The 25,412-nt window shown below is 39.2% G+C and overlaps 2 protein-coding genes across 6 annotated transcripts in view; one reads left to right on the forward strand and one right to left on the reverse strand.

Moving 5' to 3' along the window:
* The window catches only part of ACSL5 (acyl-CoA synthetase long chain family member 5), a 46,515-nt gene extending 38,544 nt beyond the window's left edge, over positions 1 to 7,971 (forward strand). For all 3 annotated transcript variants that reach the window (XM_032423163.1, XM_032423162.1, XM_032423164.1), the window contains exons 13-22: positions 337 to 471; positions 949 to 1,044; positions 3,081 to 3,153; positions 3,429 to 3,517; positions 3,807 to 3,923; positions 4,958 to 5,101; positions 5,742 to 5,843; positions 6,339 to 6,410; positions 6,788 to 6,934; positions 7,682 to 7,971. In XM_032423163.1, coding sequence (XP_032279054.1) covers positions 337 to 471; positions 949 to 1,044; positions 3,081 to 3,153; positions 3,429 to 3,517; positions 3,807 to 3,923; positions 4,958 to 5,101; positions 5,742 to 5,843; positions 6,339 to 6,410; positions 6,788 to 6,928 — 969 coding nt within the window. In that variant the 3' untranslated portion in view covers positions 6,929 to 6,934; positions 7,682 to 7,971. The remainder of the gene's footprint in view (positions 1 to 336; positions 472 to 948; positions 1,045 to 3,080; positions 3,154 to 3,428; positions 3,518 to 3,806; positions 3,924 to 4,957; positions 5,102 to 5,741; positions 5,844 to 6,338; positions 6,411 to 6,787; positions 6,935 to 7,681) is intronic.
* A 389-nt stretch (positions 7,972 to 8,360) lies between these two features.
* On the reverse strand, positions 8,361 to 25,394 carry ZDHHC6 (zinc finger DHHC-type palmitoyltransferase 6). 3 transcript variants are annotated; one of them, XM_032423166.1, is made up of 12 exons: positions 25,123 to 25,394; positions 23,642 to 24,122; positions 22,008 to 22,099; positions 20,637 to 20,796; positions 19,076 to 19,237; positions 17,372 to 17,425; positions 12,880 to 13,047; positions 11,809 to 11,850; positions 10,981 to 11,126; positions 10,843 to 10,889; positions 9,699 to 9,813; positions 8,361 to 8,439 (listed from the first exon to the last, which is right to left on the reverse strand). In XM_032423166.1, the coding sequence occupies exons 2-11, from the start codon at positions 23,906 to 23,908 to the stop codon at positions 9,710 to 9,712; spliced, it is 1,242 nt and encodes a 413-aa protein (XP_032279057.1). In that variant the 5' UTR covers positions 23,909 to 24,122; positions 25,123 to 25,394; the 3' UTR covers positions 8,361 to 8,439; positions 9,699 to 9,709. The 3 variants fall into 3 exon arrangements, with proteins under 3 accessions (XP_032279057.1, XP_032279056.1, XP_032279058.1); XM_032423165.1 differs by lacking the exon at positions 8,361 to 8,439 and having other exon boundaries at positions 8,463 to 9,813; XM_032423167.1 differs by lacking the exons at positions 8,361 to 8,439; positions 25,123 to 25,394 and having other exon boundaries at positions 8,463 to 9,813; positions 20,637 to 20,704; positions 23,642 to 23,688.
* Between the last annotated feature and the right edge of the window lie 18 nt (positions 25,395 to 25,412).

Genomic DNA, 25,412 nt, shown 5'->3' on the forward strand with positions numbered 1-25,412 from the left:
AAAGCCCAAAAGGTATTGCCCATTGAGCTGTTTTTTATCTAGTATTCCCAAGTGATTTTGGTAGGCAGATGTTGAGAACATTTTGAGGACATGCTTTCTTAGTTGTCAAAGTTGTTTGCCAAGGACAAGAAATCTGGAGCTAGAACTCTACATTTATACTCAGTGTACTTATGTATTAGTGGGCCATAATTCTCCAGAATCATCATTATTTAGCAACCCAGTTCATGAATGAAAGTCACTTCCTTATGAAGCAAGAAGGCACTATATCTTTCTCACTGATGAATGGCTTTGGTATCTCCAGTTGGTTTTGAACTAAGAGGAGCTATCATCTTGCAGGTACAAAATGAAGCCAAGACACCCTTCAGGAAGTTCTTGTTGAACTTGGCTATTTCCTGTAAATTCAATGAAGTGAAAAAGGGGATCATCAGGCGTGACAGTTTATGGGACAAGCTCATCTTTGGAAAGATCCAGGTAGGTTGGCTGGGTCCTGGACAGAGCCAGGCAAATATCTGGGCTTCCGGCTAGCTTATCATACTTTGCTTTTTCTCTGATGGCTGAGTGTCTCTTTGATGGTGTTTACTCTCTTGGACAACTTTGTCATTAAAGGAAATTGGTCAAAAAGCAAAAAAAAAAAAAAAAAAAAAGGATTTTACGTAGGTTCTAACGCATACTCTTATTCTCTTAGTTGATCTGTTGAGATTATATGTAATGCAAAGGGCCTGAGAATATAAATCCAAGGAAATATTTAAAAACTGCTGGTCGAGTCCCAGCTATAGATGATAGTGATAAGAGCAGCTAACATTTTAAGTGCTTTTCCTCAAGGCCAGGCCCTATTAACTAGTTTATTTCTTATACTGGATAGGCTGCTCTACCCATTTAGCAGTGGAGGAAACTGAAGGCAAGGGAATAGGTTTCAGTGGCTTTTTTTTTTTTTTTCCTACTGAACAGGCCAACCTGGGTGGGAAGGTTCACTTCATGGTCACTGGAGCTGCCCCCATCGCCTCTCCAGTCTTGACATTCCTCCGGGCGGCACTGGGATGTCCGGTAAGCCAAGCACCTTCTTTGAAGATAGCTTATTTCACTTTTGCACAAATAAAGCTCAGTCTTTAAAAAATGAAAACACAACTGAAGAACACCATGGAGAAAGTCACCAAAAATCTCAAAATCAGGAGAAAATAATCCTTCTCTTTATGTATCTGTGTACAGAATCCTTTATATAAACTGCCATCAGTTCTAAAATACTTATTAAACTGTGTCCCATCAACATTGGTCCTGGTCAAATAAAGATCTACATCATTTTAGTGGTTTTGAAATGGTTTATTGGATGTACCTAAGTAACTCTTCTCCTACTGGGCACTTAAGTCACTATTTTTTCACTATTATAATCAGTGAAGTGATAAGGATACTTGTGTATCCTTTAGTATTTATGCAATTATCAATTTAGGGTATTAAATCCCTGCAAGTAGGGACTACTGGGCCAAAATATATGGGTTTGCTTTGTATGTTGATGTAGATTATCACACTTCCCTCCAGAAAGATCTTGTCTTTTTTATACATTCCTGCAGATAATGCATGAGATCTTATTTCCTACATTCTTGCCAGTGTCAGGCTTTTTAAGTCATTTAAATCTTAGTCAACCAGATGCATAAAAAACTTCATTGCAGTTTTGGTTCTTTTATTAACACTGAACATCTTTTCTATCACTTATTGGCACTTGTATTTCTTCCATGAATTACTCTATTACTTTCTTGTAGAAAAACGGCCGAACGATAATTGGGTTCCTTTTCACGTTGCTTCTAAGAGTTCATATAGTAATAATATTAGTCTTTGTTTTGTTAGAAATATTTTTCCTAGTCTCATCTTTTTGCATTGTGGATTGCTATATAATAATGTCAAATGTTTACGTCATCAAACTGATTAAACTTCTTTATTTGTGGTTTTTGAATTGCTTAGACAGGACTCCCTGACTCCAGTATTCCATAAGACTGCTGTCCTTCATACTTTCTGATACTCTTATGGTTTTAATTTTCTAATTAAAGTCTCTATTCCATGTGGAATTGAGTACAAGTGCTTGGGTGTGGAAATTCTCTTTTTCCCCCCCAGACAGCTAACTAGTTCATCCATTTGACCAACATGCACAGCACAAGTGAACTAGATCTTTGTCCTCACAGCCCCTTGGGTATAACCACCAACAAAAAATACTCTGAATTGATGCCAAGGCCTGAGCTCCTCTGCTCTTTCAAATTCGCACCCTCTTGGCCATTCTTAATACTTTCATTTCCCTCAGCCCCTAAAACCCATGGATCAGTAGGTCCTGTTGCCACAACCTTCCCAGAAATGCCGCCTTCTCAGTCTCTACAGTCTGCCTATCACAGCCCCTCCCCCACTGCAGTAGCTCAGGCCCTGGTTTGCCCCGACAGCCTCTCTCGGGTCAAGGTTATCCTCTATACCAGGGGTTGGCAAACTGCAGCACAGGCCAAATCTGGCCCGTTGCCTCTTTTTAGAAGTGAAATTTTAGTGGAAGGTAGCCATGCCCGTTCATTTACATGATGTCTACAGCTGATTTTGTGCTCCATCAGCAAAGCAGTTCAGACAGAGCCCAGAGGCTCACAGCACTGAAAATATTTACGATCTGGTCCTGTAAAGAAAAAGCTTGCCAACCGCTGTTCTATATCACAGATGGAGCCATTTCTCTTAAAAAGCAACAACAACAACAACAAAACACCAAACAAAACAAAACAAAACAAAACACTGCTCCCGTTCTTCAGTTCCCTCAGAAGTGCTCCACAGCCCCTGGGCGTCACTTCACTTCATAACTCGCATTTTCCTATCAACTTGAAATGCTACCTTTCCTGAAATACAGTAGCAGTTTCTATACTTTGGCCTATTTCTGGAGCCTTTTGGTTTTTGAGTGCATCCAAGTTGTAAAGATTTCGCAGCTCAGGCATGGGTCGGAGGTATTAGGACACCAAGTATCTTCCAACCTTGAGAGACCTTGCTTTCCTCATATCTTGCTGTAGGGCGCTGCTGCCTCATGCCTCGTCTTGAGTCAGTCTCAGACCCTTCTTTGGTTTCCCCAGGTGTTCGAAGCTTATGGTCAGACAGAATGCACTGCTGGCTGTACATTTACGTCACCTGGGGACTGGACATCAGGTAGGTTCTCCACCTATTGGGCGGGAGATGCAGTGGTTGGGAGAAGGGTTCTCCCAGAATGAGGGCTTAGGTGAGATAACCTCAATGCTCTGGACAAATGTGGCAAATGCCAAACTCAAGTTTCAGTCCAGACGTTTCTATCTTATTTATCCAGCATTGGCACCAGGTAACTTTTTAGTCTTTTTCTTTTAGAGTCAATCCATCAATCTCTCAGAAATGTGCCTGGAATGATCAGTTTCATGGTTTCCCAGCTGAATTAATGTGGTGTATTCTAGGGCACGTTGGAGTCCCCCTGCCTTGCAATCACGTGAAGCTGCAAGACGTACCTGACATGAACTACTTTTCAGTGAACAATGAAGGAGAGGTGGGTAGGCTGTGCTCTGTAGTCACGCCCAATCACGGTAGAGAGGTTTAGGTCAGAAGGAGCACCCAACCATGAGCAGACTTGGGTCTGACTCAAATCTTTAACAAGGAACTGAACATCTGTGAGCCTCACTTTCCTAGCCTCTACACCAGGGACTAAAATCTGGTGGTGCCCCCACTGTAGTGGGAACCACCGAATGGTTTAAGGTGGGAGGAGGAGTTTTGTCAGGTGCCTCTGCTGGGAGCTGCAGCCTTTGCAGGGTGACCAGCCCGTGCTGTCTTCTGCGCAGATCTGCATCAAGGGCAACAATGTGTTCAAAGGGTACCTGAAGGATCCAGAGAAAACCAAGGAGGCTCTGGATGAGGACGGCTGGCTTCACACAGGAGACATTGGCCGTTGGCTCCCGGTGGGTGCTTCTTCAAAATTTCTGGGAGCCTCTTTTGGACTGAAGAGAACTATCTGATTATAATATGCAAGATGGGCAGAGATGTGAGCAGATTAAGTCAGCTGAGGCAGCTGGGTTAGGGATGTATCCTAGCTGGCTTGTGGCATCCTCGTACTATGAAGAGATCAGTACAGCTGAAGAACCTAGGTGGGACATCTGTGTTCTAGTCCTAGCTCTTCCATGGACCAAAAATTTAATTCCGAGTAAGTCCCCACACTAGAGTTACAGAGGGCCATGCCTTATTAGTCACTTCCAGATAATGTCCATTAGGCTGAACTGAAGGGTAATTTCTGGAGTCCGCCTTCTTCATGGTTCCATGGTTGGTTCAGTCTGTTTTCCTACTTAGGGTGTGATCATGTGGATTGTATTTGCCACTTGTCCCAATTCTACAGTTCAAATCCCTAAGAACCTAAGCTCCTCAGACCAATTAGCTCAGAGAAATGAAGCTGCAAATGACCTCTGGTGGCTGGTCAGAGCCTTCCCCAGCCCTGCTTCAGTCCTACCAACCACAATTATTGACTTGCTTGATTAGCATTAGGACAGTGGTGCTATCTCAGCCTGCTCCAGGATCTAATAGGAGCGACACATAAAAGGGAGTCAAGGAGAGGGAGATCCAACTAATCCAGAAGTCTTAGTATATAACTCCTTCCCTATTCCTGAGAGTTCTGGAAATGGAATAATTGGAAATTAAGTTATCGGAAATTCAGAGCTGCAACGTTTCTTCATTGGATGAGGCAACCATTTATACAACTTCAGCAGGTTCTGGGGATGCTTTCTGAGGCTCTCCACAGAGCACAAAACAGTATTGACAGGTTCTTGCTGGAAGCCGCTCCCCTCCCCTTTCTCCAAAGCTAACAAAGAGAAATGAAAGTTTGCTCAAAAGTCTCTAGAGAGATCAAGTTTACAGAAGGAAAATACCTGTGACTTTGCCACTCTATCCACTGACATCACCCATAGGGCTCGAAAACACTGATGCTGTTATCTCTTTCATATAGAATGGAACTCTGAAGATCATTGACCGTAAAAAGAACATTTTCAAGCTGGCCCAAGGAGAATACATTGCTCCAGAGAAGATAGAGAATATCTACATCAGGAGTAGACCAGTGTTGCAAATTTTTGTGCACGGGGATAGCTTACGGGTAATACACCGTTTTAACAATAGCTATTTTCGGGTACAGGCCACGCTGGCTCCGACAGCTACAGGAAATCTGGATAGATGGGTTTAGGATGAGAAGATTTGAGCTTATAAAACCAAAGAAGTGAAGTCACACTCCAACCCTCAAGGCAATACATATGTAAAAAAAATTGTTTAACTATGATGGAGTCTATGAACAAGTCAATAGAATTGTTGTAACAGTTATTCTAAAGGGTAACCATTCAATAACAAAGGGCCCCATGTCACAGTTTCCCACTACAGTGGGAGTTCCTCTGGTACAAGGAACTATTTTATACATACTATGCTTAAGCTTAACTTTTGGGGAGTGGGTGGGGTTTGGCAAAAGACAGGCCAGAGATGCTTTAGGCTTCATGCTGAATACCATTTCTTTTTGAATCATCAAATTTGAATAGAACATTTTTGTAAAAAGATATTGAGTAGGAAAATGGGATCAGCATTCCATGAAGGTTTGAAATACATGGTGAGACAAGAGTGTATAGTATAGTATATTGAACTGAGGTCTTGGGGAAGTACCTATTACCAACATAGAATCCTGCTGTCTTCATCCAGTGTGGGACACCACTATCCTAGCTCTCACATGCCTTTATTTCCTTTCTATATAGTCGTCCTTAGTGGGAGTGGTGGTTCCTGACCCAGAAGTGCTGCCCTCATTTGTAGCCAAACTTGGAGTTAAAGGCTCCCTTGAAGAACTGTGCCAAAACCAAGTAAGTCTCCTTTAAGCAAGCTCTATGCACACCCCTCGGGCCCCTGGTGGGAGAGCAGAGGAGGCCCCACCAAATCAGGCACCAATGATGCCTTCCTCTTTGGAAGAACAGACTCTTCCTGCACTTGGGATAGGTGGCTGTAGCTGAAATAGATTGATGGGTTTTATTAGATTGGAGGATAGGATGGGATGGGAAGTTAAACAAAAACCCTCTATTCTTTTTATAGTATGTTCATTATGGGGGAAAAAAATTGGAGAATAAGAGAATCAAAAAATGCCATCCAGAGAAAATCCCTGTTAACATTTAGATTTGCCTTTCCTTCTCATTAGCTCTTTGAGCAATATTAAGCATAAAATGTGCTTGTGCATACATACACCTATATCCTGCTTTTATCCTGATGAGCTTTTGTAGGCATTTTGACTTGGTTCACGTTTAGCCTTTCGTTTGTCTCTTTTTCAAACCAGCCATGCTTTAAGCTGTGTTTCATATTCTTAGGTTGTAAAGGAAGCCATTTTAGAAGACTTGAAGAAAACTGGGAGAGATGGTGGCCTTAAATCCTTTGAACAGGTATGTACTACTGATGTAATCCTGGTCTCTCAAGCCATACTAGAAAGTCTTAATGTTTGGATTTGTAATAGGGTTTCAGTGTAACTTCCAAGGAATTTATTTGAGGTTTTGTACCATTAACCCACTAAGTACAAATGGCAGTGACCTTTTGTAGTTACTTGTACAATCCTTTTTTGCCATTTATTATCCATTTTCCCTTCTCGCTTCTTTCCCAAATTATCAGTTTGTGGGAATGGGCATGTATTACTGTTCTCTTGACCCTCCCACTTCATCAACCCAACTTTTCTCAAGTTCTTTACAGTATGCAGGGGGCTCTGCAGAAAAGTCTGAATCACTAATAAATGTGTGTGTGTGTGCGCGCGCATCTTCTCTTCTAGGTCAAAAGCATCCTTCTTCATCCAGAGCCATTTTCCACTGAAAATGGGCTCTTAACACCAACACTGAAAGCAAAGCGGGGAGAGCTTTTCAAGTACTTTCGAACCCAAATCAACAGCCTGTATGAGAACATCCAGGAATAGGTTAAGGTACTTAGAAGCTGGAGGGGACTCAGAGGTAGCCTGCCTTGTAGGAATATGGATTAAAAACTAATCTTACGTTCATCTTCTGTCCTTCCTCTTGTCTGTTATTTTAGCTACTAAATTAATAAAAACCATAGCTTACAGCTTTTTTAAAAATATTGGGAGAATTATAATGTAAAAGCTTAGCCCTGAACTAAATAAATTTTGTCCTTCCCATCTTAAATGTTGCTGATATTCAGGTTTTTGGTCTACTTTTATCAACATGCCTTTCTTCAAGGTCCACTTGTTATTCTTTGTCCCTTCCTCACAACCTCTAAGCTTTCTAAGTGACCACCACCAGCTCAAGAGCCAAAGTGACTTCTTCCTTGTTGTTTTACAGTAAACCTACCTTGTTGACAGTCCCAGCACTTAGGCCGTCCAAAAATGTTCAAATTAAGGGACCTTTAAGTTTTAAAAAGCTGTTTATAATTCATGTTTTCTAACTATTCCTCAAAACCACTGATTAGATAGGTTAATCTTTTAACCTATCACTAGTATCAATCATACCTTTAAGACTACTTTCTTCTATGTACTTCTGTGTACACTAACGTCTGTCCACAGAAGGGAAGTTTGATCATACTGAACGTTTCCTAAACTCCCTAGTTTCTCTGACTTGGGAGAATTAAAAAAAATGGGACCTATAACATGTCCAAAAAGAATGTTCACAAAGTGTTATCTACAGTAGTATCTGATGACTATATCTTTTCCTTACAGTTTGCTGCTGAACTGGAAGCTATGGGGGAAGGAGTTTAAACTCATGTCAAGTGCACTTTTCCAGTAAATGAAGCTAGCACTGAGGAAAAACCTCCTGAACTGGGAACAAAGACCTACGGGCAAGCATGGAGCCTACACCATAGGCTTATCTTCTGGGAAGGAACTGACTGATCTTTTCTCTACTGGACTCCAGTTCCTGCTATACCTTACCCCCAGACAACACATGTTGCTTCCACTTGTAAAGCCTTTAAAATAAACTATCACAAACACGTACACTGTGGTGTGTGTTTCCTCACGGACCATGATGAGAATCAGAATCAAGGACCACTTAATCAAGTAAGCTAGTGGCTCTCAAACTGGGCTGTACATTAGAATTACCTGAGGGGTTTAAAGAGATCCTAATAATGGCTGGGTGCCACCCTAAGGATTCTGACTGAAATGGTCTGGGCATCGGGATTTTTAAAAGATCCCTAGGTGATTCTAGTAGGCAACCAAGATTGGTGGCTACTAAAGGCAATGTTGAGAGGACCAGGCCCTCTTTTCCCACAGCTGCGAATAACAAAACAAATACCAGCTGAGCCCAAACTCCAACCAAGCACACGATTCATTGTTTCTTCCTTTACCATCTTTGTTGTGCTCTAAGTAGTCTTGAACAGTGTTCCTTTCTGTCCTCTAACTGGAGGTAAGGAGAATGTTCCTGGATGGTCTTTCTAGACCCCGAGCCCAGAAAAGCTGAAGAAATGTCTATTCTTGAGTATCTGAAACAAAGGGAAGACAAGAATTAACCTACAGGGTCCCTCCGTGGTCTAGCTCCGATTACCACCTTGACCTCCTCTCCTACTCTCTCCCTCCCTCACTCCAGCTGAGCCACACTGGCTGCCTTCCTATTCCTGACATGCCAGGCACATTCCAGCCTGTTTTTCTAGCTCCTCCCTCTGCCTAAGACGCAGCTATTCCCAAAGGCATATGACTTGTCCCTTCAACTGTCAAAGGTCACTTCCATCAGACCATCTTACCTGCTTTCTTCACAATCCACGACTCCATCTGATGCCTATTTTGCTTATCTGTCTACCTCCCCACCTATCACTAGAATGGGACAGAGTCATGTTTCATTCACTGCTAAATCTCCAAGTGTCCTTCTCTTAATGTTAACTGTTAAAACCCCTAAAGGCTCAAGTTCCCTGCCTTGGAGAGAATTAGTATGGGAGTAGGTGACTTCTATAATTCTACTTGTGCTTAGACAAGCTCAACATTAAGCATCCAATCCACCAGCTTAGATCCTACCATTCGCATAAGCTTCAGGTTTTGAGAGATTCAAGTGTACATGAGCAGTTGGAGCTCACTAGGTTGAAAGTTTCCCAGAATGCTGGGATCTCATGCCATTAATTCATTTACTGAAAAACTTAAGACTCATGGTTAAAGATGCCAATTTTTCACAAGGTAGTAGAGCAGTTTTTCCACAAAGAACTAAGACAAACCTTTTTAATCAGCCAAAAGAAAGAGGCTAGTAAAAACTAGATTTATACAGAACATCCACTGATATTTATTTGATTTGACAAAATCTGCATTATTAAAAGACAGGTAATAAAATTTCAGCTTATATTGAATCTGACATATGTTCTATAGTGTCTAGAATATTACATAAGAAATAACAACTGAGGGGGAAAGAGGATAAAAGCATCACATGCAGATGCTCCTGGAAAAGGGGGAACTATATCTGCAGGTGAGGTCCATAGTGTGCAGCGCATAAAAAAAATCCTAGAGAAAATGCAATTCACTTACTTGGGTGAAGTGTTTTTCCTTTTGGGGAGAGGAAGAGGTGACAAAGAGGGGCAGGAATTCAAAGGCATATGCAGAATGGCTTCTCCATTTCAAAATGGTAATAAAAATATTTAGATTATGGCACTAGGGCACCTTTAAGGAAAAGAACACCTTAACCAGAGTAGGCTCATTGCATAATTCTTTAGTAATATGTACAATTTTCAAGTAATGGAGAGGACTTAAAGAGTAATTTTACTTTAACAGTGGCTATCTATTTTTCTTCTCGCCCTCTGGGGCTTGATCTGTTTCAGCATCACAGGGACATTTCTCCACACAGTTTCTAGGGAACCAGCCTCTGATTCGTGAAACACCTGATGGAGAAAATGAAATTAATGTAAATAGATTTAGTGATATTGCTGAGCCAAATAAGTCCCATTACTTCAAATCAATAAGCTTTTAGTTCTGCTTTACTTTTTTCCTCCTTTACCATCTTTTATAAGCATAATTTGAGAAAAAAAAAAATATATATATATGTTTAAATGCTGTCTATGAAGCTAGAAAACCAGTATTTCCCAAATGCTATTAGCTAGGAAAGGTACTAATGTGGTTCAGGACAACCCCTAAGTGGAACATGGGGCGGGGGTGGGCAGGATTTCTCAATATGGGTATTCACTTGCACATGTGTGATCGTGGTGTTTTGGGCACACTGTCATACTTCACCTGTTCCAGGGACTACCTCCCTGTAGCCTCTGTGAATTTCCTTCTTAGGTTTTTTCTAACATGTAAATTTCTAATATCAAGGTTGACTAAGTAGTCATATGGGGTTAATCTACAATTAACCCAGTGTTTTAGGAAAAAGCATCCAGAATTAATCTTTAAAAAGGAAAAGTTCTAAATATTAAAAAAAAATTAAAGACACAGAAAATTTCAATCCATGAGTCTCCCTAACTTCATAGGAATATTCATTCACAGGGGGAGCAGAGGGCACAGGGGGCTGGTACACATGCTCTACAGCTAGGCTACCTGGGCTGGAGCACTGGCTCTGGCTTGTTTTTAGTGTGGTCTTGGACAAGGTGCTCAGTCTCGGTGCATTCTGGTTTCCTCATCAATGAAAAGTAAATGAGGGCTGTTGGGGGCTTCACCACAAGTGAAGCGCTTCTACAAGTACCCATCACACAGATCATGAGGAGCTCCAATGTTAGCTGCCACTAAAAAGACCTGATACATAGAAGTGCTATGGAGAAATAATATAAGAAGCCTTTTTCTGTTGCTTGATGATGTGTCTTCCTATTATGTGCCCTAATGCATGTGACACTGATTGTTTATAAGAGTTATTCCCACAAAATTTGGAATTATTACTAGCAGCCTTGTCTATTAAACATTTCCTTCCATTTCCATACCTTCTACAAAGCCATCATCAAGAATTTTATCTCCATACAACCAGTATCTGAAATATTTAAAAGATTAAAATTAGTTTTTTTTAGGCTAGATGCTAATTTCGTCGTTAAAGAAGAAATTCAGTACTTTCTATCACTTACCGTAACCCTCTTGTGGCTAAAATGAATTCCCCTTTCTGTAGCCTTATTCGAGGCTCTTCAGTGCAGGGGCTTGTGAAGAAGGTTTTGATTCCTTTATTCAAAGGACAGCAGGCACCGCTGTAATCTTCTATTACTCTATACCGTACCTGGCATCAATAATTAGAAAAACAATTTAACATTTACCCCTGAATTTCTTAAATTTGAATTTAAATTGTTAAAGGTAGATCCAAAATATCAGGTGACAAGTCTTTCCCTCCCAGTTCCTTTATAGGAAGCAACTGATGTTTCTAGTTCTCCAGGCTTTTCTTACCCTGCATTTCAAGCACGTAGCTAAGAATTAAATTCTAGAGCAGTGCTGTCCAGCAGAACTTTCTGCAATGACGGAACTGTTCTATATTTGTGGTAACCAATGTGGTAGCCCCTAGACACATGTAGCTACTGAGCACTTCTAATGTGGCTAGTACAACCAAGGAGCTGAATTTTTTATTTTATTTAATTTTAGTTACTTTAAATAGCCACATGTGGCTAGTGGCCATCAAACTGTACAGCAGAAGTTTAAGGATGGGTTTCATACTGATGAGCTATATTGAGGATAATTATTTTTCTGTTGGCAATATAATTGACCACATTCCCTCTAAACCTCCAGTAGAACTACTTAAAAGAAAACAAAAGTGAACTGTATCAAATTTCAACAACTGTATTAAGAAACATTATTTAATAAAAGCCAACAGTTGGCTTCTACTCAAAGGCAATTTTGAAAACTATACAGAAGTGTAGAGCCTGACAAAAGGAAAAAGAAACTAGTATCATTGCAAAAATATAACTTACACTTCTGATTCTTTTGTCTGCTTTTTGTTTCAACTGTTCAATCTGTTTGGAGATATAAAAAGAAAAAATGTTCTCTCGGTGTTGAAAACAGCCCTTTGCCATGTACTATACCAGAGTGACATGACAAACTCCCAATTTTCCAGCATTCACAGTTGCTGACAATTCAAAGACCACATATTTTTTTTTTTTTTTAGAAAAGTGGAAAGTGGGCCCTATGAGAGTAGGAGCTGACATGAGGCTTTCTTCTCCATATTCTCACTGTCTTCATCTGTGTACTCATTGAGCATTCGCTATGGCCCAGGAATCAGGGAGATGTGCTCACTGCCCTCATGGGGCTTCCAGGCTAGTCCTGAAGGTGGACACAGAGATTCACGGATTCTTTAGAGATAAGGTAGACAGACTGCAAAATTCATCCACAAGTCTCCACTGAAAGTCATCATTATGACTTACTTTTCTTCAGCAACAATCTATTCAGCAATAATTTATTAAATGGTACTATATTAAATATAGTAGGGGAAATCAAGATAACTCATAATCTCTGTACCAGAATCTTGTCAAATTAAAGATATAAAAGAATTAAATAAAAATGAGACCTCATGGGCACCATACAATAGCCACCATACAGTAGCATATGGTTAAGTGCCAAATCCAGATGAGGTGGGATTGAAACTGGCCTTGATAATTTATGATAGAGAGGAGGTCACAGAAGAGAGAAAAAACAGTGTGGACAAAGAGGTGGCAGGAATGCACAAGGAGTTCACTGAGGAAACCAGGCCGATTGTAAAGTGTGATTTCCATTAGGGAGAAGTTGGAGGCAGTTTTAGGCCAGATTTTATAACTAAGTGAAGGGATCAGGACTTTGTCACATGTATGAAGGATTAAAGAGAAATTTAAATTAAAAGAGAGACATGATACAAGGAGTGCTTTAGGATTGTTAACTTGGATTTATTTTTGCCAAACTGAAAAAAATTGTATGATTTATTTTACTATAAAATGTCATCTGAGTTAAGGGGCACTTAAGGGGAAGAGGGTGAGACAGAAAGGAAAGCCTATTTGCACAGAAATACTTACTGTTAAGCTGTACTGGTGACAGCCTTCTCTTACTGGCCACGCTAGTCCATCTCCCTCAGGGACCCCTGACCACGTAAATACCTGTTTAAAGTTTTTCCATCTACTTCCCATATCATAGGGAAAAACAAAGACTTCATCCAGTTGGTAATATTGAATTCGATCTTTAGCCTGTGGGTAACAAAGAGGTAAGATGGCAGATGCCCTCTGCCTCAAACAGCTCTAAATAATACACTATTGATAGTATTGATAGTAATATACATTTATTCCTCAAATTTGTATCACTCCTAAAAATGCTTCCTCCTTCTTGTAATGTTAGTGTACACAGAAGAGAGACAAACTTGTAAGAGGAACTTGCTATATAATATATAATACCAACCTCGTATGAGATCATTCAGGAAATGTCTGACGGGGCTTATTCAGGAACAAGGATTCAAAAATGCTTATTAAAAGAGTTAATAGTGGGGTGCCTGGGTGGCTCAGCCGGTTAAGCATCTGCCTTCGGGGCTCAGGTCATGATCCTGGGGTCCTGGAATCAAGCCCCACATCACGCTCCCTGCTCAGCGGGGAGTCTGCTTCTCCCCCTCCCTTTGCCCCTCCCCTCGCTCGTGCTCTCTTTCTAATAAATAAAATCTAAATAAATAAATGAGTTAATAGCTTTATTCCACATATAACAAATCCTCAATGCTCTTGGCTTTTCAGCAAAACAAAAGAATCCAGGTGTAAAGAAGGGATCTTGATAAAAAAGATTTAAGAGAAAGCAAGAGTTTATTCAGGGTGAAAGGAACTGTTTCAGGGTGTTCCAGAATGCAACAGTTGTATCCTGGGTGGCAACCACACCTGTGGGGATGGCCGGGAAAACAGGTTCCAGGGGGAATCATCATTTTCTGAAAATTATTTTTCTTTAAAAGAAACTAGCAGAAATGTGCAGATCTTCTTTCAGTTTTTTATACCATTACACATGTATATATACTCACATATATGCATTTATATGTACATTTTATGCATATACATAAATATTCAAGTTGCATAAATTATATTCTAGGCACTTAAATTGTTAATTTTAACTTAAGGAGATAAACTGGCTTAGAATTTCTTAAGTTCCACTGACACCTAGTGGTATAAAGATACATTATTTATTCCTACAATAAGTGTACAAACCCAGTTGAAATTTGTATCAATTTTAGTGTCTAGTAATTTCGATAAATTTTCTATAAAGTTAATCATTTATTTGTATTTTTTAGTCAGCAAGAGTGCCAGTTTTAAAATAACTTTTAGATTTAGCATGGCACTTTTTATGAAGAGCCTTGGTCATTAGAAAAAAAAAAGTATTAATCTAATGATGATATATTAACTAGAAATGATACCTTGAAATATTTTATTATCAAGGGACAATATTTTAGGGAAAGGCTTCTTGTAATTACCTATAAAGTAATATTGATGTTAATTCAATTAAAACAATTGTCAAGCTACATGTGTGTATGAATCTATTAACTGTGTAAATTCCCACCCAAATAGTAAAGGATAATTTATTTTCCCTTTTTATAAACAAAAGTCTCAGAGTCTTCAAAATGGTTAAGTCTCAAAGAACAGAGATTTAGGCTATTAACAAAGAAATAGTGGTAAGGATGAGAGTAGCTTACAAAAAAGACTGAGGCCTGGTCTCTGCCTAAGAGAAGCACTCAGTGAAGTTGGGGGGATTCTATCAATACTGTGTTAAAAGGCAACAGAGGTGGGGTGCCTGGTGGCTCAGTCAGTTAAGCATCCGACTCTTGATTCTGGCTCAGGTCATGATCTCAGGGTCCTGAGATCAAGTCCCAGATCAGGCTCTGTGCTGAGCGTGGAGCCTGCTTAAGATTCTCTCTCTCCCTCTCTCTCTGCCTCTCCCCTCTGCTTGTGCTCTCTCCCCCTCTCAAAAAAAAAGAAAAAAGCAACAGAGGTGTGCAATAGGTGCTATGGGAAAGGCAAAAAAACTACTTAGCTAATCTAGGGAGAGTCAAGGAAGGTTCTTTGGGAGAAATGACACCTAAACTAGGTCCTGAGGCAGAAGAAATCAGCAAAAAAGAGGAAGTGTGTTCTAGGTAGAGAATGACATGTGAAAAGATACAGAAGCATATGGTGTATAAAATAGGAGTTTTTGATTTTAGTTGGTATCAAGAATGAGATGGGGTGGGGAGAGGTAGAAAATGCAGTAGAAGAAACAGAAAAGGGGAAGACATGAAAGGTTTGATTATGTATAAGCTAAGGAGCTTGGACTTAAACCTGTATATCAGTGGTTCTTTTAAAGCATGCTTTGCACACCTCTTCCAGTCCCCAAGACCTTTTCTTAGGGTTCAACAAAATCAAACAACTTTCATTTTAATACTAACATGTTATTTGCCTTTTTCATTGTGTTGAAATTTGCAGTAGTGGATAAAATTGCTGGTACCTTAAGCAGGAATCAGGACAGTGGCACTGTGTAAGTAAACATTATATTCTTCACCGTTACATACTCATATTTAAAAACAAAACAAAAAACAAAAAACCAAAGTTTTACACAAGAATGTCCTTGATGATGCAATAGAAATTATTATTTTTATTAAATCTCAACTCTCAAGTAGATGTCCTCTCACTATTCTGTGTGACAAGATGGGGAATACACATAAAGCATGCCAAAGTGCTTATCTCAAGGAAAACATCTGTTTGAGCTGTGAACTAACAAAAGCTGTGTAGCCAGCTTTTTTCATATAATGCTATTTTTACTTGAAAGAATGAGTAATGAAACTAAGGTTACTGAGACTTCAATATTTGGCAGAAATTTTCTCAAAAATGAACAAAGTCAAGCTGTTACTTCAATGTAAACAACTGAGTATTTGTCAGTGAAAAAATTAAGGTTTTCAAGTGAAAATCAGAATTTTAGAAAATTTGTATCCACCACTAATGAGCTTGACAGCTTTCCAAAATAAAGGACTTTCCCCCATAAAATTGGTAGTGATATGAATGAATGTGTCAGCATTTGGAAAATCTGCATTACCCTATAAAACTATATTTTCCAAATGACCAATACTTGATGTTATAAAATCATGTATGGGTAAAAGGTCCATTCAAAGAGCAAGATGTAGTGATGGATTGAAATGTACAAGAGTACAAAATGTTTACTGATAGGGCTTCACATTTCACATACAACTAACCTTTCAAGACTATCACCTGTCAAGTTTTCATGTAGTATCAAAGAATATCCACTACTAACTAAAAAGCCTATTAAAATACTCTCTCCTTTTCTACCTACTTGTCTGTGTGAGGCTGGATTTTCTTCATATACTTCAATCAAAGCAACATATCGCAACAGACTGAATGCAGGAGATGTGAGAATCCAACTGTCTTCTGTTAAGTCAGATATTAAAGAGATTTGTAAAAATATAAAACAATGCCACTCTTCTCCCTATTTTTTACTTTGAAAAATATAATAATTTTTAAAAATATGCTATTTATTAACATATAATGGGTTTATTATTTTTAAATGAAATTATAAATCTTCAAAATTTTTCTCAGGAAATATGGCAATTACTGATAGATATCACACACATTAACAAAGGCTCTTTAGTGTCCTTTAACAATTTTGAGAACGTAAAAGGGACCTGAAACCAAAAAGTTTAAGAACCTATTGCTGTAACTTCAAGTTCACAGACTGACTGCCAGGCGGCTAAATATGTCTTATTGGTATGTTTTATTTGGCCCACAAGGTTTTTTGTTTTTAATTTGAATTGCTTGCTAATATTTAAAAACAAAAAAGAGATGTCACAGAAATCCAGATCTCTTACTTTTCTAGAAAAACAATTAGATGATTTCAGAATACTGAGTGAGTCCCCCCCCATAGTAACAATCAGTTTCATCTGTTAGGCAGCTCTAGTACACAGGCTGGCTCCTGTCCCCTAAGTTATCTGCCTGGCCGCCGCAGGCATTTGGGTTTATAAACCCTGCTACAATGATGGTGAGGCTCTGAGAAGCTTTAAGCAAGGAGCAGAGTAGTCAGACTGACTTTTTACAACAGAATCACAACAGATGGGATGAAGTATGTATTAAAGGTTGTGAGGTCTGTAGCTATGCTATAAGCCCTACCTGATAGGGCTTATCAAGGTTTTTTTAGTCCTAAAGCACTGAAAAAAACTTGATGGCACCTTGGTAGGAGAGAAGTTCCTTTCCAAATGGTTTGCCTTAACCCCTAATCTAAGAAAGAATGGCAAAATGGTTTAATGTACGGCTTAGCCTTCTTCAGCAACTCAGGGTGAACAAGAAGCAAATTTCTGTGGGAGTTATATTAAACCAAGAATGAATCAAAATGTTTCTTTCCTATATTTATCTTCTGTGTGGCATGCAAATGACTTAAGAAAGCCATCTGGTAGTGAGGTTTTCACTTCCAGGCATTTATTAGTTAATCTGGCCTATGAACTAATTTTATTTTATTTTTCCCGAACTAATCTTTATTGAGATTAAGGAAACAATTATTAAAATTTACCTTTTCTTCAATCCATGATTCAATAGAAGTTTTGTTTCTGAGAATTATTTTCATCTGAAAATTAAATGATAAACAGTAAAATTTCATGATAAAACTTTGGTTCATTTAAGATTATCATCTTCGTAGTAACCCTATGAGATAGTTTTTATTGCTCCATTCCGTTGATGAAGAGACCAGGATAACAGAGGCTAAGTAACACACTCAGGGTGTGGTCCATCTGACTCTAAAGTTCTTGTTCTTAAGCACTGCAGTATAATGCCTCTCCACAAAATGATTATGGCAGTCCATAATCAAATCTGAATCTACTATTTTAATAAAGCTTCATGTTTTAAGTACTATCTTCTGAACAAGGTTTCCAGAGTATTAATAAAACACTGATATAATCCATTTAATCAGTACTTGTGCATTTTGCTATTAAAATCTCTTACCACAATCTTTAATTAACCTTAAGTTTATCATTAGTTTATTTACTATAAGAAAGTGACTCAGTCAACCCAGATATTCTGCTTGCCTTAAAAACCAAATGTATTCAGTCTTGATTCTATTAATCAATTTTCCTAGCTATGACTAATTCCACTTATGTGAGCTTTTACACCACAGGGTTTTAGTTTATTTCTAATATGATTCTTAATTAGAGGCATTGGGGAAATTTTTTCAAAGAATTTGATCCCAGGCTAATAGAAAACATGAAGTATAACCAAAACCAGCACATTTTAAAACTATGAGTTTAAAAGGGTTGGGTGATGCACCAGAGTCCTCAAGGCCAGCATTATTGATTCTATGAGAGGTGTGCGTTTCCTTTTAGTCTGGCTGTGTCCACAGAAACAGTGTGGCACAGTAAAAACACTCATGGGCAAGGAGTCCTCATTATATTCCTAGGGCCAAGCACACCACCACCTGGCCCACAGTGGGCCTTCAATTAATGAACAAGCTAATTAGGTGAATGGAATGAGTCATAACTGTTTTGTGATCTCTTCAAGGCCACATCCTCCTCCGTGTTCTCAAAGCACTTTGTACATAAATCTATGATACACACATGAGCCAGTATTAGTTTACTAATTAGTTTACTACTAATTGTGACTTCCCTAGGGGCAGGACGCTTTTCATTTTCATTGTTGTGGCCTCTGAAATTAGCGGAATAATTCACCAGAGTAGGCATTAAATAGCACCCGTACCATAGGGTTGTTACTGAAATTAAATGAACTCCTACATGTGATGTCCCTAAAACAGTGTCTTGCACATAATAAGTGCTCAATAAACGTTGGCTGTGTTATGATGATGATTAAATACATACTATCATAAAACAGTTTACTGAATACATGAGTGGGTGATGTTGGGTAAAGTCACTTCACCTTTCTGTGATTCAATTACTCATCTGTAAGGAAGGGAAAAATACTCCTCTTCAAACTCCTTCTGGGGGTTGGTGTGAAGATCAAGAGAGACTATAATGTGAGAAGAGCTTTCCCAACTATAAAGTGATATATAACTCTAAGATAACATTTTAAAAATTAAATCAGTTACCTGGAAATTCTGGCAAAGTTACTTCAAAATTATCTGACTAGTACAGAGATTAGTTACCTTGATGGAATAGGTAACAGTAATTTCCATTTCATACTGTACACTTAAATGCAGCCTTTATCTCTCTCATTATAAGCAGCCCCAGTAAGTTGACAACTTTTAGCTAGAGGTAACCAAGAAACTTACCTGGATAAAAAACAACATCCCAACAGCTATGGTCGTTCCTAAAGCTAATCCCAAGGCAAACAAGGTGGCCGCAAATGCTGCTAATCCAAATGGAATAATTGGAAGAGGATCTCTCCGGGCTGCACTCATATCAATCTTTACCGTGTTCCACCCAAAGGAGAGCTACAAACAACAACACACACTTGAAATATTCAGTTGTCATAAATGCTCAGTCTGTACTGGAACATCTAAAACAACTTGATCAAAAAAGATCAACAAATGATAACCTGAAGTTGTGGCTAAAAGCAAATGAATTTCTAATGCTTGAACTCATACTGATATGCAGGATATCATTCTTAGTTATTTTCAAATGTTACTTTTTGTTTTTAATTATTTCCTCAGGAAGTGTAAGGCATACCCCACTAACATTAATGTGCATGAACAGCACGAGGCATCGATCTAAACTGTAATTGTGGCATCCATCTTCTCCTTGCTTCTCACTATTTACAGCCATCTTCCACAGCAAAAAAACCAGACAGCCTAGAATTTAGTAGTTGTTTCTTCCCTCATGTGCCACAACCAGAGGTTAAAAACTGGCAAAATGCAGCCAAACATGCCCTGCAGATGCCTACTGCTTGGCTTGCAAAATGTTTTAAAATATTCAGCCAGGTGCCAACATTTAAAAATCAGGAGATGTTAAACAAAAAAGTCCAGATTTTCTAATTTTTCCTGAAACACTAGAAGATCTAGTATTACTGGACTAGGTTTCCAAACATCAGAAACTGGCCGCGGTGAGTATGGGCTGTCCCACCTGTGAGGGGCGTATGTTCTCCAGGTGCTACAGTCCTTTTAGGCCTGTGAAAATCATTTACCCACCAGGCTTCTTTAGGGATTGAATTTGTGACCCCCGAACTTTATCTCCTGACTACTTGCCCATAAGTCAACCTAATCTTCTGGAGGATATTTTAGGACACGTGCCTGTTCCATGAGCTACCTTCCAGGGCACTGGAGTTAGAAACGAACAAAACAACTACGACTTGCCACATGAATTAGATGGAAATAGAAAATATTAGGGCTGTCTTTTTCTTCTTGTTCCTTTTTTCCCTCTAATTATTCTTACCACAGCTACAAAGTGTGAAATCAAATTATATATACAGTAATAAAATATTATCAACTTCAACTACAGCTAGTAAGGTAAGTTTCCAAAACAAAATAATTTTTCCTCATCTTAAAAATTAAGTGCTGGGGCACCGGGGTGGCCCAGTGAGTTAAGCGGCTGCCTTCAGCTCAGGTCATGATCGCAGGGTCCTGGGATCGAGTCCCACGTTGGGCTCCCTGCTTGGCAGGGAGTCTGCTTCTCCCATTCCCTCCCACTCATGCTCTCTCTCTCAAATAAATAAATAAAATCTTAGGAAAAAAATTAAATTTTAATACTTTAAAAAAAAAGAAATTCATATATAGGTAAAGCAAAGTTCTGTTTCCCAATCTAAATCAGAGAAATCATATTTCCAAATGGGACTTCTTAAATAATCATAACTACCATTTAATTTGGCATAAATGATTTTATAACACAGTCACTTACCCGATTATAAAGCTGTGTATACATAGTCATAACAAAAATGAAGGCAGCATGAATACAACCCAGTGGTGCTAAAAGGAGAAACAGTGTGAACGAAGCATGATTTTGGTAACCACAACAATTGTTGATCCAAGGACAGTGATGGTCCATCTTCATCACACATCTAACAAGAAAAATTTACATAAAACATGAGGCAGAAAATCCTGTCTACTTTAAATAATTTTGGTCTTCAAAAGATCAAGCAAATAGGAATCCAGCATGTCCATGAGTCTCAGAGGAATTATACTCCATGGAACAGAAAGCAAAGTCTTTATGAGTTTTAAACAACTCTGAACAGTGACTTCTTTCAAATTCTAAACAGCATGAGAAAAGTCAGGCTTTGTGACAGGTTCTGAGGAAAAGATATCTGCTACAAGTGAGTTTGTTTTAAGAAGTCAAGAGGCCCACTGAGAGGTTCATTACAAAGAAATAAGCATGGGTTCCTGGTCTTTCTCTAGCTCTGAAATGCAGTGACCGGAGTACAACAGAGATTCAACAAAATCACTTCTAAATCTCTACCAGGGTTGGTTGATGGGACCCAGCAGACCTTATAACTTCCTTCCTGTTCTCATCCTTTAGATGTGGATTCTCTGAGCTAAGCAAGCTAACTATGGAATATAAGATGTGGTATAACAAGCAAAGTCTTACTGAGCCTCCTTCCCTTGTTGCTAGAAGAACATTTCCTGGCCTCACACCAAACTATATTTGCCACAAATGGTTTTCCTAAACCTCAACACTCTCATCACAAATTTCTTATTAACTGGTGGAAGAGCTGTATATTTAAAAAGGTTCTAGTTTATTTCATATTTCTTATAGTGATTCAGTTTTCTTCCCATTAAGTTTTTTCTCTTACACACTAGTGACAATATGCACCTGAATTCATTTATTAGATATACATAAAGTGTAAATGTTACTCAACCCAAATGATGGAAAGGGCAGGTGTCCCTTATAATTTAGACTCAGAACAATTCTAAAGCTAGTCATGATGACAGCAGACAAGCACAATTAATCCTGATCTATGGAAACAACTTGAAGGCATAACTTTTTACTCTTGTCAGGGCAAGAAGCAAAGTAAATGTGTATTTTTTCCAAAAAGTAAGTAAGTAAATGAATAAATAAAATCTTTTCACTTATGACAAAAAAGAGTGAGGATTATTTATTATCAAAATTGATAACTTAAGAATAAAATGGAGATATGGACACAAGTATTTTGACAATGTTTTTTATAAAGAAGCCACCTTATAGAGACTAAAACTAAGATTGATGTGGTAGAAAGAACAACATTAAGACCAGTAATCAAGTTGATCAGTCCCCAGTGAGGAGCAAAGACAGTACCTGTTACACTTTCTGCAGTGATGTGACCGTGGCGCCTTGTATGCTTGGCAGACTTTACAATACTGGAGGTACATGCTATCCTGAGAATCTTCCTTGGTAGCAAAATATAAACAAAAATATATCAGTTATCAGTTATCTGATCCTAAGTAATAACATGTCAAGTCTTATGAATAAATGCTTTGGTACAGTTTTATTTTCTTTTATAGGGGGTGAGGATAAGGATGGAATCCTAACTTGCATTTCCAGCCCTTTTATTTGAAATATTTTTAAATAATGAGTTTCTGGTAACAGCTGCATTGCTCTTCCAATTACCAGAACTCATTTTTAATTTCTCTTCCCCATGCTCCACCCAAACCCACTGCCACTGATTGTATTTGGTTCTACTTTTCCAAACTCCTAGTAGAATGGGAGGAGTTCCAGAAAAAGGTAGCTGACCATATGGCAGGTATTTTGAAGGTGGGGATTCAAACATTGGAGCTGATACTCTTTAGGAAATCTCTCTTGCACCATTTTAATCACTTCTACTTTCCTTTACTGTAGTTTCTCTCTAATCCAAACTGTCTACTGTCAGAATAATATTCTTATAACACAACTCTGATTAGGTCAGAGCTTGGCTTGAAAACCTCTCCTACCTCCCGATGGCCTAACAATTCCTCATGCATTTAAGGCCTTCCGCAATCTGCCTTTGTTTCAGCCTTACTGGTACTACGTAACCTGTTATTTCTGACTATATGCTTCCACCACCTATCAATCTGAAATGTCTTCGTCCCCATTTGTGGAAATTTCCACTCCTCCTTCAGGTCCACAGCTGGAAAAGATCAGGTCCTTCTAGCTTCAAGAGCACTCATCCCATTCTTCTCTATAGTTTAGTTACTTACACAAGTGCCTTGGTTTCTCTCAATTATAAGGTTTTTCAGAATACGAATTTGTCCTACTCATCTCTGTACCCGCTTTAAATAGTACACTACATTAGTGTTTCTCCAACATTAACATACCTAAGAATCACCTGGGGATTTTGTTAAATGCTGATTCTGATTCCTAGGTCTGGAGTGGAGCCCAAAACTCTGCATTTCTAACAAGCTATCAGGTGGTGTCCCTCAGCAAGCAATATGGAAATTCATGAGCATAAACTTTCTACAATTTTTAAAAAGCCACAAATTGATTCATACTGTACTTCCTTATGCAATGATTTTAACATTGATTTTAAAACTTTATGATTTAAGCCAGCAATTTCTAAAGAGGTTTTCTCAGTTCTGAGGGCTGTTAATGTATTACATGACAAAAGATCCTAGAGCCAAACTGCACTGTGGAATTATAAGAGGTGTATTACATGCAGTATTTCTTAAATTTAGGACTATACACCCCCCAGTCCCCTTCATTCTTTTCTTTTTCCTTTAATGCAGGACAAGTATTCACTAAAATTTCTCTGGGAAATACTAATTTAGATGAATATTTTCAAACAGATACAAAATAAATTCTTTGAGCTCTAAATGATTAGTAATTAGAATAATATGCTTAGCCTCTACCAAGGCAAAAAGTAGGCTGTGTCTGATACTACTGGTTACCAGATAAAGCCATAAACTAAATATATGATTATCATTAGAGTTCCTTATCTTAAGGGATCTTTTTCTTACCGGTTTCCACCCCAAAGGAACAAAGCCAGGACCAATAAACATGGCATTGAAATAATTATAAAGAATCATGACAGTCCAGTTTATCAACATGATGAAATTCACGCTTCCTCCAGTTGTATGTAAAGGCCAATACCACAACACAGAGTCAATCATGGCCATCGTAGAACATATTGCTATAACACCAAGGGCTATGATGGGACCCCAGTGACACAGTCTCTTTAATTCTTGGAGATTTTCAAACTTGATAACTGAGCAGAATGTACCCATTTTGGTGAGGAAGAATGTCTTCCTACTTTTAGAAAATTATAGATTTCCTTTTTCTGTGCACACATTTCCATGTGCCACAAGTCCATGCGTGTTCCTTAATTATCATGCCTTCAAGCTGTGGGATGTTAATGCAGATTATGCCATTTTCATTGTTACACACTCAGAGCTCTTTATCTTAATTAGGAGAATCCAGTATCTTGGCTTGAAACCCAATCTAAAAAACAAAATGAGAAAGTTCAGTAAAAAAATTTATTATATACTATTTAACTCCAACAACCACCTAAACAAAGGCATCTCACAAGTGCACTACTATGGGATGAGCACCTTATCAAATGCCAAAGAGAACTATTTTTATCTGATCCAAAATAGGGCTCGAGTCTGTATGGCATATAAACTGGATACATGACTCTAAAATAGTGGTTTTTATTCCTTTGTTTTCAACTTGTCAGGGAACCGTGACTGTCCCACGTTTAGTGAATGGTTTGAGGAGACAAAGAATTTTAGAGCTGGAGCAGGCTTTAGGGTTGATTGAATCCAGCTTCCTTCTTCATAGAAAAGAAATTGGCTCGGAGAGGCTAAGTGATTGCACCAAGCTCACACGTAACAGCTGCACCTAGACTAGAAACCAAGTCATCGAACTCCTTTTACGAAGTTCTAAACTGCCTGTTACCGAGTCTCGATTTGTCAAGTATGAGCCCGACACGGTCTATACATTTGCCTGCGGTTACCCCAAAACACCAACTTAAGGATCTATTTGGGCCAAACGTAAAGAGGCGAGCGAGTGAAAGCAAAGAGAGAGTGAAAGTAGGGGACGGGAGACAGAGGTGTATGTGTGAAATCACGACTCGAGGAACACGGGAGGATAAACATGAATGAACGTTATTTGAGAAAAGGAGGAAGTGCCTCCGGAGCGAGGGACAGGGAAGGCAGGACCGCGAGCGTCGGAAGATCTGTGGAAGGATTTCTGACTGGACTGCAGTGAGTCAAGGGAAGATCTCAGATACAGGGTAATAAGGAGTTTCACGCAACAGATGCTACTGCCTTGTGCCTCAGTTCCCCGCCCGTGTCACGGAGCACAGCGCTTAGAAATCGTCACTCGGGGGAGAAACATTCTGGCAAGCGTGGTTGGTTTCAACATTCTGGAGATTCTGGGCTCACTCGGGCGGGGCGAAGACCGCCAAAATCATAGTTACATCCCTTGCCTTGACTCCCACCTCAGTCTGGTCCTTGGTGCCCGCTCCTCGGCCATCGCATTTCCGGGGCCGCCTGGGCTCACCCGGAACAGGTTTTCTCCTCTTCGGATAACTCCGTCATGGGGACCTCAGTCCAGCGCGAGCAGAAAGCAAACCCTGCTTATAAGAGGGTGGAGTGCGGCACCTGCCGCGACCAGTCTGTCTTCCAGCCAGCGCTCTCGCCGCTGCTCTCCAGCTCCCGCCCGGTGCGCGCGGTCTTTGCGACAGCCACTTCCGGGAGGTTCGCCTCATCAGACTTCCCTCGGGAAGCA

This window comes from Phoca vitulina, unplaced genomic scaffold (assembly GCF_004348235.1).
Source record: "Phoca vitulina isolate PV1807 unplaced genomic scaffold, GSC_HSeal_1.0 scaffold28, whole genome shotgun sequence".
Lineage (NCBI taxonomy): Eukaryota > Metazoa > Chordata > Mammalia > Carnivora > Phocidae > Phoca > Phoca vitulina.